We start from the raw sequence: 18,694 nt of genomic DNA, 5'->3' as shown, positions 1-18,694 counted from the left end.
CAATTTCTTTAATTGTGTTCTTCAAATGTTTTATTGAACACAATTTAAATAGTCACAGTCAGCATAAGGATGTAAGGTTTCAAATTTTTATTTTTCATTGATCACTTACTACGAGTAAAATTTAATTTTATAGTTAATAACTTCCGATCATAATTAAAAAATGTCGCTTTGAATTATTTTTTTATCGTAATGTCCGTTGGTAATACTATTAATAAACTCTTTTCTGTCTACACTTATTAATGTTCAGACTCTCAAAAGTTTAAAAAAGTGATATATTATAGGGAATATATTATAGGGGATATATTATATAAGGCTTTAAAAAAAAATAGTTCTATAATTGTACCAAAATTGTATCATGGTTACAGAAAACATTTTTTTTTTGTTAAGGATCTGATGAAGCTATGTAACTGTTAATTTATTTAAAGCTATTAAGAGCCTCCAAACCATACTAAAATTTTAAATCAATCGGTCCAGCCAATCCTGAGAAACGATTTTTTTCTATTTACATATCATTTTTTTATTTTTTTCGAAAACCAATTCAGTTAGAGATTTGAAACTTCCAGGATCTTAGTATTTTATTAATATATATATGTCCTCTAAGTATCACTTCGAGCTTTTGTGGTTACATGTGACGCCTTTTAATTAAATTTAACGTCGAGATAAAATTAATTATTTTTCAATCTAGTAGGATTTTATATCTTTTGATAAACCAAAAACTCAGTACCATTAATTTCGAACGACATTTTTTTTATTTTAATAAAATTTAATGATAAGTTTTAACGGCAAGTTATTATAAATAATTTTAGAAACGACTTTTGATAATGAGTTTTTATTAATTTAATTACTCAAGTAACTCTTTGTTGATTATGATAATCATTCAGTTTGAAATGGGGTTTTTTAGGTGTAAATATAAAAGCTATGAATCACCATTAATATTAAATTTATGACAAAAATATAAATAAAAAAAAAAAAAACAATTTGGTAGGAAAAAATAAGAAAAGGGAACATAAAGCTGCTTATTACACCGATAATTGTAACTACGGATCTAATATAAAGAAAAAATATAGTTGAAGCAAAAATAGTACCGTACGCATCTAGAAAGGAAACTCGAAGTAAACCCACGGAATATTGTCACATGATCCAAATTTTAAGGTGACAAATAGACAAATTGCAATGTTCTACTATCATCTTTTATATCACACGTGGAAAGAAAATTCGATTAAAATAAAAATAAAAGCAATTCAACTTAAAATCTTAAGTTAGAGTAAAAGTAGAACACTTTCTATTATATCATTAGCAAAGACACTTCAATTTACAAAAAATTTTTTAGACCCCGCAAGTTCGTCGAAGTAACATGCAGAAAACCATAAAATACGTACTTATTTTTGGAGCGATGCAATAAAAGAAGACATGATCGATGTTTGATAATTATTTATTATATATTAAAAGAACAACAATAATTACATTTCGAGACATTAATATTCACGATAAAATAATTATAAAATCATGAGTCCATTGGGACAACAAAATAGATGGTGCCTATTATATCTGTTTTCTTAATTGACCTCTAAGCACATATTATTGGAGACAGATTTATAGTTATGTTGACATACGCAACGAAAATCATCACAAACAGAATTTTCAGCAGAACACTGCTCATCTTTCCAACAAAGTCCACCCAAAATAGGCAAACATGATGATAAGCTTAATGCAACATTGTTTTCTTTACAAACACACTTTGCATCTTCTGAACATTGTTCATGCCAGGGCTCTGCACACTCTGAACTACTGTTACAAGAATATAGCAAACGGGCTGAAAAAAAAACGTAAAAAATATAGTTGTTGAATTTTCAGAGTCTTTTATAAGAGAGGAGGTGGCAAGATCCTTATTCCCCGATGAACAAGCGTCAAAAAATTGAAAAAAAAATCAGGAAACCGTTCAATCTTTAAGGAGCTCAAGAACATTATTGTTAACATATATTCGGGCTCTTTGAGCTCGACAGTACGGTTTAGTACAGTGGTATTTTTGCTTTTCGAGCTCGAAAAAAATTACGTTTCATATTAATCTCCGAATAAGTTCTAGTAATTGAAAATAATCAACAAGGATTGTTTTTTAAAGTATTCTCACGATTATCGTCGATAAATTCGATGTTTTTTGACAGAAATTAATTAAGATGATCAAGATGAAAAGTAACATGAGCTTTGAATCAAACCAGAGCTTTGATATATAAATTATCCAGAAAAAATATCAGAATCAGTGATTTTTTTAAATTTTTGTTGATAATGTTATTTGAACTAACAAACCGATTCAATAAATTGTGTAACGATCGTTAAAGGCTCTGAATACAAAGGGTATTAATCCAAAAGTAAGACTTACTTATCATACATTGATTAGCAGAAATAGCTGTAGCATTTAGTTTACATTTGGTTTAGGAACTATTTCTTTACCAGTATGGGAACCATTCCTATAATGTTATGGGAATGGTTCCTATAATTTATGAAAATGGTTTCTATAATTTATAGGAATAGTTCCTATATATTATGGGAATGATTCCCATAATATTATAGAAAGTATTCCTATAAATTATAGGTGTTAAGAACAACGTGCATGTGTTGTCCTTGAACGTACTTCTTTCCAAACTTTCAAATAGATGTTTTTATAAAATGCATAAAACGGTTGTTCTCACGGTATGGTCGGGAAATTTCTAAATAATATTTAAACATTTGGCGACTAAATCCTTTCCTGTCATAAAGCAATAAAATTGAGTGCCTACAGTTATATTGCTCCGACCTTCAACCTATCCCCTTTTGACCATTTTACCACTTATCCTGAGACGTAGTTCTATCCATGAGTTTTTGAGAAAACTTTGACGTCATCTAACGTTTCCTTATCGCCACTATACCAAATTTCTCCCCACCTACTACGAGGACAACCCTTATACCTAAGCTTGTAAAATTGTACTGACACTTACCAATTGACCCGCAGAGAGTACAGGACTGTACCTGACCTGTCTCTCTAAATTTTGTATACCGTTAACATAGAATATAGTAATTGTTATAATTTAACCGAGTCTATTTATCCACAAAACCACCTAACTTGCTTAATAACAACTTAGGATTCGACAATAAAATACGTTGTGCAAATTTTTGTGTAACGCGTTTTAGAGCCGAAACATATGGTCCTTCGAGCCGGATTAGTAAATTCACGGAGTGTCAAGTGAACTTTAGTGCGTTTACTAATAAAATAAAAAAAAAAAAATAGACAATTTGAGTAAACCAGAAGGTCGCGACAAGTGAGTGTAATTGTGTAAAAACTAATCCAACATCATCAACCAACCAGAGTTACGTCTGAGGGCTCATCCACGACGTGAATACAGCGGAAATCCAGTCAATCTACTAGCTCACATAAGGTAAGTCGTTAGTATATTGTCGCCAGCTCCCATATAACTATTTATACAAATCTTCACCTACCTACCTTTACCTATTAATTACCGTCGCGCAATAGTTACAATGGTATTGACCAAGGAACAAACCGAGCGCTTAACTGAATTGAAACGAAGTCGTGGATCTATTAAACGTCAAATTACCAAGTTTACCAAAACAGTCGATGAATTTATAGCTGTTGATCCAGCTGAACGCGACTTTGACTATCTGCTTGCATGTCTAAATAATGTTAATAAACATTGGGATAAGTTCGACAGCATCCAATTTGAGATCGAAGAATTAGAACCGGAAGATACACAAAAGGCTGACGAGATTCAAGATGAATATTGTCGTGTACTTGCACGGGTTAATAAACTTAAAAAGGAAATAGAATCAACGACATCACAGACGGGTGCTGCATCTGTTACTCATGACCACTGTCCGACACCCACCCCGTCCTCATTGGCCGCCGGTGCAAACGAAATAAAACTACCTGAAATACCGTTACCGACCTTTGACGGATCGTATGAAGGCTGGTCATCATTTATTGACCTATTTACCGCGATTATAGACGACAATGCAACTATGTCTGACGCTCGCAAACTACAGTACTTGAGATTGGCTGTCCAAGGTAAGGCCCGCCAGATAATTCAATCATTAGGAACTACTGGTCAGAATTATAAGACGGCCTTAGAACTTCTGAAAAATAAATACGATTGCACCAGAAAAATAATCAGAAGACATTGGGGCTTACTACGAGATTTGCCGCGGTTGGCCAAGGACACACCAGAAGGTCTCGGTGACCTTGTCGACAACATACGTCAAAATCTACGTGCTTTGGAAAATCTAAAACAACCGGTTAAGAATTGGGATACACCACTGATTGACTTGATACTATCCAAAATCAGTTCTGAAACCGCGTGGCAGTGGGAATTGACCTTGAAAGGTACAAGCATGCCTCAATACACGGATTTACTGGAATTTTTAGAAAAGCGAGCAAGTTGCGCTGATATACCGAAGATCAAGCCACCTACACAGTCTAACAATAATAACCACCACAACAATAATAATCATTATAACAGAAATGCTGCTCAGAAGTCTGCACACGTCAATGGACAAGGGAAGGAACAGAGACAAACTTTTGTTATCAATCAATATGTACCGTGCCCACTATGTAACGAGACTCATAGTGTACGCAAATGCGCCTCATTTCTGGCTATGAATCCTCAAGAACGAGAAAAAGTTATCACCAAATCTTCACTGTGCTTTAACTGTCTAAGCCCTACTCATAAAGCTAGAGACTGCAATTCAAATAACTGTTTTAAGTGTAATAAACGTCATCATACCCTCCTACACAAGCCTACTGATGAGAATGATAAAGACGCAGGTAACTGGAACCCAAGACCCAATACAAGGGCCGCTATACGAAGTAACAACTACCCAACGCAAGCCAGTCAAGTACCTGAGACACCGACAAACCGACCCATGGCTTACGTCATTAACCGACCTACCAGTGATTTAATAATAACCGCTACACTGCATGTACTGAACCAAAACAAAGAACCTCAGAAATGCCGTACGCTTGTAGACACGTGCTCTACTACTAACTTCATGACCGAACGTCTAGCCTCATTATTAAATCTACCAAAACGCAAGTATGCAGTACCAATCGGCGTTCTAGACTCTCTAAACACTACTTCTAAACACATGATTACAGCAACTATCCGTTCATCGGATGGACATTTTGAACGTACACTGCAATTTTTAACCGTACCGCAAATTGCAGGTCTAGTACCCAACCAAACAATTGATCGTGGATCAATGAAAATACCAAGGAATCTAAAGCTAGCTGATCCGCACTTCCATAGGCCAGCAGCAATAGATATGCTTTTAGGCTCAGGTATAAGTTTATCTATTCTGTGCGTCGGTCAAATAAATCTATCTACCTCAACCGAAGATCTTTATCTACAGAAGACCAGGCTAGGATGGGTCGTAGGAGGTCAAGCACCTGCATCAAATTTAAAACAAATAGAACATTGTCACGTTTCTAATGAAATTAATTTGGAAAAATTCTGGGAAATTGAGCAAGACACAGCAGACGAAACGCAGACCTCAGAAGAAATTGAGTGCGAAAAACATTACAGGTCACATGTAACTCGTGACAGCAATGGACGTTACGTTGTAGCACTACCGTTCAACGACAAGATCAAATTACTCGGAGAATCAAGGAGCCGAGCTATCAAGAGATTTATAAATCTGGAAAACAAACTATTAAAAAATTCTGAATTGCGAGAGGCTTACCACGCAACTATTCAAGAGTATATTGACCTGGGACACATGACTGAGCTCGAGACGATACCCAGCGACGAGGGTTACTACCTGCCACATCATGCAGTAGTTAAGGAGAGTAGTACTACTACAAAGTTACGTGTAGTATTTGACGGATCAGCCAAAACCAGTACTGGCTGGTCATTAAATGACGCATTACCAATAGGACCTACACGCCACACTGACTTGACATCACTATGGATCAGATTCAGAATATACGAGGTAGTTTTCACCGCCGACACTGAAAAGATGTTTCGACAAATTATTATACGACCAGAAGATCGAAAATATCAACGCATAATCTGGAGAAACAAGGAAGGCAAATTGACAACAATGGTGATAAATGTACTGATCTTTGGTGGAAGAACGTCACCCTTTATCGCGTCACGCACATTTGCGCAGTTGGCCGAGGATGAAGGTCACCGCTACCCTCTAGCAGCAACAATCATCACCAAAGAAACTTACGTTGACGACACCGCCACCGGAGCGGATACTCTTGAAGAAGCGAGAGAGAAACGAAACCAACTGATAGCATTGCTTAAATTAGGATGTTTTAATATACGCCAATGGGCCTCAAACGTACCAGAGCTGTTGGAAGATTTACCTAAGGAAAGCATAAACTCTAAATTTCAATTAGGTGAGTCAGTGACACTGAAGACGCTGGGAATATATTGGAATGCTAACGAAGATACGATAGTATATACGGTCAAACTACCTGAACCTACCAAGGTACTTTGCAAGCGGACAGTCTTATCTCAGATTGCCCAGATATTTGATCCACTGGGACTGTTGGGACCAGTCATATGTTATGCTAAAATATATATGCAAAAACTGTGGACGAGACAGTTAGATTGGGATGAATCTCTACCCCTAGACCTTCATACCGAGTGGAGACAGTTTCAAACCCAACTACAAGAATTAAACCATTACACGTTTCCTCGTCACGCTCGGATCTCAGGTACTCAAGTTACTGAGATACACGGGTTTTGCGACGCAAGTGAGAAGGCCTATGGCGCCTGCTTATACCTGCGGACTATAGACAGTACCGGAGACATAAAAACTGAATTACTTTGCGCTAAGTCACGAGTCGCGCCGACAAAATCAACCACAATACCACGACTCGAACTGTGCGGAGCATCGGTGCTATCGAATTTATATGCATCGGTCGTACGGGCTCTCCCAGTGCCTATTAATAAAACTATTTTTTGGACTGATTCGACTATCGTGCTGTATTGGTTAAAGTCATCGGAACCTCAACAATTAAAGCAGTTTGTATCTAATCGAGTTCTTAATATTCTAAAAAACACACGTAAGGATGATTGGTATCATGTAAGAACAAAGGATAATCCAGCCGATATTTTGTCACGCGGTTTGTTACCTACAGAATTCATACGGTCGGCGCTGTGGCGACACGGACCCACATGGCTTCAACAGACCAGCGATACCTGGCCAACTCTCGACTTACCCAAGATAAATACACCGATACCTGAACTGAAAAGGGTTCTCTGTTTTCACGCCACACCAAGGGACACAGAACTATGGAATAAATTTTCATCTATGACAAGGCTTGAGTCTATTGTCGCCTTGTGTATGCGCATGAAGATAGATAATAAAAACAAGGGTATTATAAGACTGGAAGAAATTCATAATGCTCGTAAGATTATCTTTAAATTGGCGCAATCGATAGCGTTTGCTGAAGAGATACACCGCATTCAACGCAAAATGCCTCTAAGTTCGCACAGTAAATTACTCACACTGAACCCTTTTATAGATAAAGAAGGGTTATTAAGAGTCGGTGGACGGCTACAGAACTCATCATTAGACTACTCAGAAAAACATCAGATCATTTTACCGAAGTCACATCATATTACATCGTTAATCATCCGTCGTGAGCATCTCGAACTCCTACACATGGGAGCGCAAGGCACATTGTACAATTTAAGACGACGTTACTGGATTATAGATGGTAGAAAACAAGTACGCAAGGTAATTCGACAATGTGTAACGTGCGCACGATTTAATGCACCAAAACTGGATTATTTGATGGGTGATTTACCAGCTGATCGTGTAAACTTTGCCCGACCATTCAGTAAAGTGGGCGTAGATTATTGTGGACCCTTTCTCATGAAGGAAAAGAAATTCCGCAACCGCACTCAAATAAAAATATATGTCGCTATATTTGTATGTTTAGCTGTAAAGGCAGTTCATATTGAAGTAGTCACCGATTTAACCACGGAGGCATTTTTAGCTGCGCTACAGCGCTTTATTGGGCGAAGAGGCAAATGCTCCGATATTTACTCTGACAATGGTACGAATTTTGTTGGAGCAAATAACAGTTTAAAGGAGCTAAATGATCTATGGAATGACCCACAGCATAATCAGAGAGTACATGATTTTGCTACCCACAAGGGTATACGTTGGCACTTTATACCTGCTCGAGCTCCGAGCTTTGGGGGACTATGGGAAGCGGCTGTAAAGTCCTTCAAACATCATTTGAAACGTGCTATCGGCACGACTTTATTTACCTACGAAGAATTTAATACTATTGTTATAAATATTGAAGCTATCCTTAACTCTCGTCCTCTGACTCCCTTATCATCTGATCCTAATGACCTGCAATCTCTAACTCCTGGACACTTTCTTATTGGCGACACACTAACGTCTTTACCTGAGCATGATTATAGAGAAACTCCAGAGAATCGTCTATCTAGATGGCAACACCTCCAGCAGATACGTCAACATTTTTGGAACCGTTGGTCCAAAGAGTATCTAAACGAACTCAACATCAGACATAAGTGGTCGACTAAGGGTCAGCCAGAGACCATAAAAATTGGGACAGTTGTCCTAATTAAGGAAGATAATCTTCCACCTCTGCAATGGCGAATGGGTCTAATAACTAACGTACATCCTGGAGCTGACGGAGTTATACGAGTCGTTACCGTAAAAACGTCGACGGGCAGTGTCGAACGTAGTATTAGAAAGATAGCCCCATTGCCAGTCAATATCCATGAAGAAGATGCAGTTTCCACGTCAGAGGAACCAAGAAGTGATACTAATAATGTCGTTAATCAGTTCAAATCACCGTTGTGAAAACTCTAATAACATACAATTGCTCTTCACGTGAATTTTAATAATCTTATTTACCGGACATCATAGTGGATTAATTATTATTGTGACCATAGACTCTTTATCATTTGCATTGTTTACCTTTCAAATATTGTAATTATAAAGTGTTGATCATAACTGCTCAACGGGGGGAGTATGTTAAGAACAACGTGCATGTGTTGTCCTTGAACGTACTTCTTTCCAAACTTTCAAATAGATGTTTTTATAAAATGCATAAAACGGTTGTTCTCACGGTATGGTCGGGAAATTTCTAAATAATATTTAAACATTTGGCGACTAAATCCTTTCCTGTCATAAAGCAATAAAATTGAGTGCCTACAGTTATATTGCTCCGACCTTCAACCTATCCCCTTTTGACCATTTTACCACTTATCCTGAGACGTAGTTCTATCCATGAGTTTTTGAGAAAACTTTGACGTCATCTAACGTTTCCTTATCGCCACTATACCAAATTTCTCCCCACCTACTACGAGGACAACCCTTATACCTAAGCTTGTAAAATTGTACTGACACTTACCAATTGACCCGCAGAGAGTACAGGACTGTACCTGACCTGTCTCTCTAAATTTTGTATACCGTTAACATAGAATATAGTAATTGTTATAATTTAACCGAGTCTATTTATCCACAAAACCACCTAACTTGCTTAATAACAACTTAGGATTCGACAATAAAATACGTTGTGCAAATTTTTGTGTAACGCGTTTTAGAGCCGAAACAATAGGAACCATTCCTCTAATTAGAGGAACCATTCCTATAACGTTATGGGTATCATTCCCATAATTGTAAGATCTATTCCTATAATTATGGGCAACATTTCTATAATTATAGGAACTGCTCCCATAATTTATGGTCGTAATTCCTATGATGGTATAGGAAAAAATTTCACAAAATTATGGGAACATTTTCCATAATTTTCTTTCCGTGTAGAGTAAAACATGATCTAGCAACGTTAATATTTAAACAAAAAATACCAATTTTTTGCAACGGCCCAGGATTACTCGAAATTACAGAGTAATTTTTATCATAAAATTCTTTCCGTGTAGGGAAGACCTGAGTACGGCAGCTTCCCAAAGCCGCTAATTGTTTTTTGTAGCTTTTGAGCATCAGGTACAAGTTGTTTTGATCTATCTCGAACAAATCCATCATGATTTTGTCATAGTTTACGAAAAAGCAAAATTTTTTTTTCGGGGCACGACAGACCCCGTCCAAATAATGATAAAAAAAAAATTTTATTCATAAACTCGGCATCCCTCAATTTTACTTGAATTACCAATACTAACAAAACAATTTTTTGTGCTCCTGTAGGAGGACCTCTATCCTCACATCCAAAATAATAATTTTGACAAGAAACAACTTATGTTTTTCGTGTAATCCATTCATAGATTTTATTGTTGTTGTGATGAATAAAAAACTTATATTTCTTGAAACTTATGAAATATTGTTTTTTTACTTCAAATACTTTATTGTGATTATTAATCGCTTATAAACTATGAAGCACAGGAAAATTAAAAAGTTTGTTTTCAATTTCATTTTTTAAGCCAAAAAATGTTGTTATTGAAGAGAAAATTTGTAAATTATATCGAAATGATGAAATTATGAGAAAAGTAAAGTCGATATTAATGTGCGTTGATAAACTAAAATTAGAAAAAATACGGATCCAAAGTTCGTGGATGTTTTTTACTGGTTATGTGTATTTGTTCCTGCGTTAATTTAAATTCAAATGATGAAATTTAATTTTAGTGTGATAAATAAATATAAGAAAAAAAGTTATAATAAGTAAAATTATTAAAAATTTGATATACTACAAAATAAAACTACAAAAAAAATTCAATATTCTAGAATGTTATTAATTTTTTATAATTAACCAAATGATATGACTAAAAGGAGACATTGTACTTTTTTGTTTTAATTAATTAACAGTTTTAGAAATTTGATATCGAGACAATGCAAAAAGATATGTTTTCCTTACTTACGGAGTTTTCATTCGATATTAGAATAAAGTACATGGAGAAAAACAGCCCGAAAAATATTTCAAAAAATAAGATACTTTTGGAAAAATTTTTATGATAACACATGAGATCATATAAATTGTAATAATAACAGTAAACAAATATAGTAATTGTACAGCTAGCATAGTAATTTGTACGTCTTTTCACGATCATTGCACAATTCCGGGGAAGTTATTAAAATTAATGATTGAATAATCATGGGGTTATTTCGTTTGAGACTCGATAAGTTGTTCAATGAAAAATTCAAAAAACAATGTTTGCATCTAACACGTGCTTATATTTGAAGCTACATAAAAAATAAATCCACGAATGATATTCGATAACTATTAAATAAATATGTATGCATATATAAGAAGAATGACAATAATTAACATAAATATTTTTCGAGAAAAATAAAATACAAAGAACAAGATACTTATAAAATCTTGTGTCACTTGTAAAAACAAACCAGATGGCGCCTATTGTGTGCTCCTTAAGCACATATTATTGGAGACAGGTTCATAGTTATGTTGGCATGCACACCGAAAATAGTTACAAACAGAATTTTCAATAGAACACTGCTCATCTTTCCAGCAAATTCCACCCAAAATAGGCAAACATGATGATAAGCTCGATGCAACATTGTTTTCTCTACAAACACACTTTTTATCTTTTGAACATTGCCCATGCCATGGCTCTGCACAGTCTGAATTACTGTCACAAGAATATAGCGAACGGGCTAACAAAAATACGTTATAAATATAGCAGTTGCATTTTCAGTCGTTTATTAGAGAGGAGGAGGTCAAATCCAAATTCCATGATGACCACGCGTCAAAAAATCGAAAAAAAGTATCTTTGTCAGTTTCATGTTTCTAGGCGATAAATGGGCCTTAGCGCAGTCACATTACGAGGCAAGTCGGACCCATGATAAAAATTCTAAAAGTTTTGAAAATGGAATTGATAGGTATTTTTCTGTTTGTCAAAAGGAAAATAGTTGTTTTGTTTAATGATCAACTAATAACGCCTTCAATAGGTAGTCTTGCGCTCCTTTCTCTCATTTTTATTTTATATTTATATATCTAGTAAATGATACTTACTTAGCATACATTGATTAGTAGAAATAGCTGTAGCATTAGGTTTACATTTGCATACGTTGTCAGAACAATACGCGAAATCCATACGACATTCTGCATCCGTTAAACAAGGAGCATTCAAAGAAGCTATACAAGTATATTTATTCAAAGCATAATATTTCACATCACAAATGCAAATGTTATTGACTGAGCATATTGAATTTTTTATGTATCCACAATCCTCATCCTCTTTACAAGATTTTCCTAATGGAACTTTTCGAAAATAAACAAAATTATTAAATAGAATACAAGAGAAATAAATTATTACATAAGTACACTTTAAATAAATTAAAGCATTTCAAAAATATAGTAATATTTACATACTCGGTTTACATGTATGATTGAATATCGCTGAATAGCCAAATTTACATTGACAATTATTCGAAACACAAATCGAATTCGCAATTATACAATCGGCGTCGATTGTACAATAATTGTTTAAAAATGTCCCACACTTTTTATTGTTTAATGCAATATGATTTTTCTTACAAATACACTTTCCATCAATACATTTAGAATTCCTAATTTTAATGCAATCTTCATTTCCATAACAAAATTCTCCCAAATGTGCTATCGAGGAAAATAAAATTAAATAATTAAAAAAAAAAAAAAAAAAGATTTCTTAAGAGGGGTTCCCCGTGTGATGAGTTCAAAAAAATCGATTTTTATTTTTTCAAATAAATTGATTCCTTAACATGTGTCGAATATGCTGATGAAGTGAGATAAAGAACTCAAAATTCTATCTTTTCGTTGGTCGTCAAAAAAAATTTCCAAAAAACGCTTAAAAAACAAGCCGTCACACAGGGCAACCTCTTTAATTAGAAAATTATCAATTATTTCAACTATGATGTATAAAGATTCAAACATTTCTAGTACATTGAAGTTAAAAAAGACATGAAATTAAATCTTATCTAATTTATACTCTGATTTCAAAACTTTTTTTTTATTTTATAGTAAAGAAGTACTCTTGTCGCCTAAAACAGCTAAAGCTTCACTTTCAATATTTTATACTTACTTGGCACACAATTGTTATAATCATTACTGACGTATTTAGGTTTACATTGACATTTATTATCAATACAAGTTGAATTGTTTGTCGCACAGGTAGTTATTTCTGTACAGGGAATATTTAACTGTGGTGCACACACATTTCCATTTATTGCAAGATAATTTGAATTACAAACACATAAATTGTATCTCGAGCAATGCGTATTTGCTATATCGTAACAGTCATTATCACTATAACAGATTTGATTCAATTGAGCTGAAACATATAATATTAACAAAAAAATATAGAACAATATTTTTGGGAACTAACACATATGTGAATTTTACAATATTGAAGTATCCAAAAACTCCAACTGAATCCAATCTTAGGTGACGGTTCCATGACCGTTCAACCGCGGACGGTTCAACCGCGACAGAATTTTGATTGAAAAAATATCAAATTGAAATAATTGCGGTTGTGTGGTGATGTGACTTATGGATTGTGATGTCATACGTGGACACATAGATGGCGTTAAGTTATGTTCGTGTAGATGTTAGCTTACCAACTCACAATTAGATTAAATAATAAATTAAAACCATTTAATAATTCATTTTATTTAAAACCGCAATATCGGCGGTAGCGTTATAGGTCCAACCCATTGATAATTTTTTGGTAACTTCAGTGTTAGGTATGAGGCAGGGTGTTTTGGAGGTGCCTCACTGACTGTTCCACCAGCACATCCCGGATGAAACCGAATGTTAGTCGGTGTCTAACGAATTTAATTTCGTTTAAGATTGTTAGTTGGTGAATTAACTGTATTATTACTCTTAAATCGCATGTTTATCTATTAATTAATCAAACAATTAATTAATTATAAATAATAGTGTGTACACGTGTCAGTTTCTTACATTGGCTCGAATGCCAAAACGACCGTACATGTCACCATTGCCACCAATACCTATGCCATAATTTTTCTGGTTGCTTTGTCATTGGTTGTATTGTCTTCGATTAAGTAGTGGGGGAACCTAGGTGATCAAGTCTGTCTGTGACAGTAACTGGATTATATCGAAGTCTTAAGATACAATATTGTGAGCTCATCGTTTCGTGGTTTTGTTTGATGTCATCATTTGCTGCAAAAAAAAAAGCTTAAAAACTTACTTGATAGACACTTTTGATTAGATTGGGGTGCGTAATTTTCTAAACATTGGCATATGTTATTTTCACAATTGGAATTATAGACAAGACATTCTTTGTGCTCATTACATTGACCTCCAATAAGCGGTAAACATACAACACTATCGAATTTTGAATAACCAAATTTACAAACGCATTCATTGTCATCTGAACACTCTGCATTTGATATTTTATCACAATCTTTATTATATCTGCAATATTGCCCTAAAAAAACTAACCACAAAAATAATAATTAAAATTCAAATCGCTTAGAAAATTTTTTTTTTTTTTATCCTTAAACTTACTTGGTACACATTCATCTGCTGAACGTGACGAATAACCATTGGCACAAACACATTCATTATCAACACATGTTGAATTATTAGTTTTACATTCTACGTCATTAGTACAAAATCCTCCTAATAATGGTGCGCATGTCGTTGCATTCAATTGTACATAATTTAAATGACAAATACATTTACTCGCATTTGAACACTTTGCGAAAGGTATCTCACTACAATCTTCATCTTGAGCACACTTTTTTTCTAAATAACCTAAAACCAATAAGTAAATTAGTTGTCCATTCATACAATAGATGGAATCGACTCTTCTGCACTGTAAAAATTTTGAGGCTGCGGTGTGGTGTGAATGATTTGGTTTTAAAATTTCCAAATTATCCAGTGTGAAAGTTACACGACGCATGGATAACGATATACTAGTACTGCAGCCTATATATTATTTGGTAATTTTTCACGACAGATTATATTATTGGACAAAATTTGAGGTTATAAAAGTGAGCGGTATAAAAACAAAACACTCATACCGTGTTAAAAGTGCCCCGCTAAATTTTCACACCGTCAATTCACACTGAGCAGACCACGGAAAGTCCTCGGGGACTATTTTCACAGCAAAAAATTTTTACAGTGTGACATAAGTTTTGATATTTTATTTTTCTTACTTAATACGCATTCATTAATAGATCTCTGCGAGTAACTAAATTTACATTGACATTTATTATAAATACAAATAGAATTATCTGTAACACATTGTTTGTTATTTGTGCAACGTTCATTAAGCAATGGTGAACACTCTGAGACATCTGTTTTAACATAATTTTTTTTACAGACACATCGATTATCTTTTGAACATTCTGCATAAGTAATTAGTTTACATTCATTATCATTGACACAAAATCTGTTGAGTTCGACTAAAAGTACAACGACAATTGAAATTATTATGTGAATTTTAATTTATTCATTTTTAACCAATTACTTACTAGGTATACATTGTTCATCTGAAATAGCAATGTAACCAAGTTGACACAAGCATTGACCGAACCAACAATTGGAATGTTTGATACCACAATCTTTCTCAGTGAAGCATTGCCCACCAATACTTAATTTACAATTTGTTTCATTGAAAGCAAAGTATCGATCTTTACAACGACACGTTTTTTCTTCTGAACATACTGCAAATTTTATTTCCTCACAATCGGCAGACGTTTCACACGGTTCATTCAAGTATTCTATAATAATAATGATAATAATAATAAAAACATCAGGTATTTTATTCTGTGGTAGCTTATCAAAATTGGTCATTCAACACTTTTACATACTTGGAACGCATTTAGAATTTTGGAACACATAATTGGTTTTACATTGGCATTTCTCATCAAGGCAAACAGCATTAATTGTTGCACAAGGTTCATCAGAGGAACAGTAAGCGTTAAATGCGCGTCCACACGTGTTATCGCTCTTTGGAAAATAGCCATAATTACATGCACATTTTCTGTTACTATTACATATTGTATAGTTCATCGAATTTTCACAATGCGCATTATTTGTACAAGGCATCCCCAAATGTGCTAGTTATAATAATTACATAAAAATTTTAATAATTGAATAATTTGAAACGAAGAAAGGTTGATAGTTTTAATTATGACGTACGTAATTCACAAACAGTATTAGAATATGGTATATATTGTGATTTACATTGACATTTATGATTAATACACACGGAATTCGTAACTCCGCATTTATTCTTGCTATCACATGGCTCTTCTAAAAGTGGTGAACATAAAATTGGGCTTGAAGCAATTGTGTTTGAAATGCAAACACATATATTTTGTGACGAACACTTCGCAAACTTTATTTGTTCGCAAGTAGTATCATTTTCACAGAATGCTCCTAATACCTCTACAAGTATGAGAATTGAAATAAAATGAAAGCAATAGAGAAAGATTAAATCAAAGTTAATTTGGCTGCAAGGAATAATATTTGTCTTATAATTATAATTACTTGGTACGCATTGGTTATTAGATTTGGGTAAATAACCATTTCTACATTTACATTCATTATCGAGACATATAGAGTTAGCAGGCGCACACTTTTCATTTTTCCAACAAAACTCATTTAATAATGGGGCACAATCTGTATTATTCACTCGAATATTGTTTGGTCTACAAGCACATTTGTTTTCTATTGAGCATTTAGAATGTAATATGTCACTACAATCTTCATTCGTTCGACAAGAATCGTCCAATTTTGCTAAACAAGAAAAGAATTCAATTGCATAATTAAAGTATATTTATAGCAAACCTGTCTTGTGATAATGATATTCTTTAAAGGATTTTTTTTTCATCATGAAGAGAGCTCGCAGAACAGATCAAAGTTTGAAGTAATGATATGTAACAGTACATAATGATTTGTTATTTTAACGCGAAAATCGTCTTAATATAATTTAACCTTTAATACAAATCATTAACGTCTCTCAAACAGGAGAAACAGCAAGTAATAGTATGATTACATGGTCTAATTTACTTTATATATTATAATACCGAGTCTGATCTTGACTTTTACTTAAGATAACTTTTCGAATGACATAATAGCTTATGAACGTATATTATCAAGATGGGTATGTTCTTTGCAACAATTTTGTTTCACTCTTAATTTAATAAAATCAGTTACCTTCTTTTATACATTTTAATTGATTGGTTTTCTGTGTACTTTTGCATCTGAAATTCTTATCACAACATGGATCTTGTTGATATTCGTCACACTGGCAAAATTTAATAAATATTTCATAACAAACTATCATAATAGTTTAATGAATGTTAATGCATCACTTACCTGTTCGCCTTGATTAGCGCATTGCGTAGCAAGTTTTTCATTTCCATTAACTGCATACATAAGTAATATTAGCAATACTAAAATTTCTCTTAATACCAAAGTTGATTTACTGATTATCATTTTTAAATTATCTTCACGCATTTCACAATCTTCAAAATTAAACGATAATAATCCACTCTCTTTCAATTTCTTCGATTGTGTTCTCCAAATGTTTTATTGAACCCAATTTAAATAGCCACAGTTATTATGCGGATGTTAAGTTTTAAATAGTCTTTTCCTTTTCGAATTAAAACCAACCAGTTAATTGAAGTTTTATAGTTAATAGCTTCCACTTCAATAAAAAAAGTTATTTCTAATTTTTATTTCATCGAAATATCCAACAATAATGTTATCGGTAAACTCTTGTGTGTCAATATGTATGTATTTCGAAGCGTTTTTTCTAAAAATAATTCTATAATAGAATGTTATTTTAAACCGGTAATTGAATTGGTTACTAACAAATAATCTCATAATGTGGAGTCAGAGTGGCGGAGTGAATGCGGAGTGAATTCGAATTTAATTTCAATCCGAATTCACTCCGGATTTTTTACAGTGTACTCTCTAAGTATCACTAAAATATCTTACCGGGGCCGATTCCCCATGCTTATACCCCTTGGGCTGTTGTGGTTACATATGACGCCTTTTAATGAAATTTAACAACGAGATAAAATTAATTTTTTTTCAATCTAGCAGGATTTTACATCTATTGATAAAACAAAAACTAATTACCATTAATTTTGAACGATACTTTTTTTTTAAATAAAATTTAATGATGAGTTTTAACGGCAACTCGTTATAAATAATTTTAGAAACGACTTTTGATAATGAGTTTTTATTGATTTAATTACTCAACTAACTCTCTGTTGATTATGATAATCATTCAGTTTGAAATGGGGTTTTTTAGGTGTAAATATAAAAGCTATGAATCACTATTAATATTAAATTTATGACAAAAATATAAATAAAAAAATAAAGAAATCTTGTCTATCGGTTGACCCTGCGGGCCAGCCCTAAAACTTCCTGCTGTTGTCGAGCTCGAGGAGCTCGAAAACATTGTTGTGAGTACATTTTCGAGCTCGAAAATACTTTTGTATGCCATTGTTTTCGAAAAAAACCGTTTTTTAGCATTTCTTTCTCCCACGGTATCTCGCGAACGAATTAACCGATTTAGATGGTTGAGGCGGCAATCGACGTATTTTATTGAGTTCTAGAGCTGATCAGATTTTGGGATTGTATAGTTCAGTTGTTTCAAAGATACTGGCAAATAAACTGTTTTTCATCGTTTCTTTTTCCCGCGATATCTCTTAGACCAATGAATCGATTTTGATGGTTGAGGTGGCAATCGACGCGTTTAATATATTGTAA

At 33.7% G+C, this 18,694-nt stretch overlaps 1 protein-coding gene across 1 annotated transcript; it reads right to left on the bottom strand.

Moving 5' to 3' along the window:
* Window positions 1-1,339: 1,339 nt before the first annotated feature.
* On the bottom strand, window positions 1,340-16,333 carry LOC130668230 (prion-like-(Q/N-rich) domain-bearing protein 25). The gene is made up of 10 exons (XM_057470409.1): window positions 16,109-16,333; window positions 15,778-16,026; window positions 15,439-15,687; window positions 15,121-15,369; window positions 14,468-14,716; window positions 14,148-14,396; window positions 13,017-13,265; window positions 12,326-12,571; window positions 11,966-12,214; window positions 1,340-1,813 (listed from the first exon to the last, which is right to left on the bottom strand). Exons 2-10 carry the CDS (start codon window positions 16,013-16,015, stop codon window positions 1,557-1,559), a joined length of 2,235 nt encoding a protein of 744 aa, XP_057326392.1. The 5' UTR covers window positions 16,016-16,026; window positions 16,109-16,333; the 3' UTR covers window positions 1,340-1,556.
* Between the last annotated feature and the right edge of the window lie 2,361 nt (window positions 16,334-18,694).

Source organism: Microplitis mediator, chromosome 1 (assembly GCF_029852145.1).
Source record: "Microplitis mediator isolate UGA2020A chromosome 1, iyMicMedi2.1, whole genome shotgun sequence".
Classification (NCBI taxonomy): Eukaryota; Metazoa; Arthropoda; class Insecta; order Hymenoptera; family Braconidae; genus Microplitis; species Microplitis mediator.
Note: the sequence above shows the minus strand (reverse complement) of the source record. Positions and strands in the feature narration are given on the sequence as shown.

What these genes read in the sequence shown, in the direction of transcription:
- LOC130668230 (XM_057470409.1), bottom strand. Translation starts at nt 16,015, where the DNA reads ATGCCTTGTACAAATAATGCGCATTGTGAAAATTCGATGAACTATACA. An exon ending in TTATAACAATTGTGTGCCAA is followed by an intron (nt 12,572 to 13,016) that starts GTAAGTATAAAA and finishes TTTCCTCGATAG; the next exon opens with CACATTTGGGAGAATTTTGT. An exon ending in TACTAATCAATGTATGCTAA is followed by an intron (nt 1,814 to 11,965) that starts GTAAGTATCATT and finishes TTTTTTTTTCAG; the next exon opens with CCCGTTTGCTATATTCTTGT.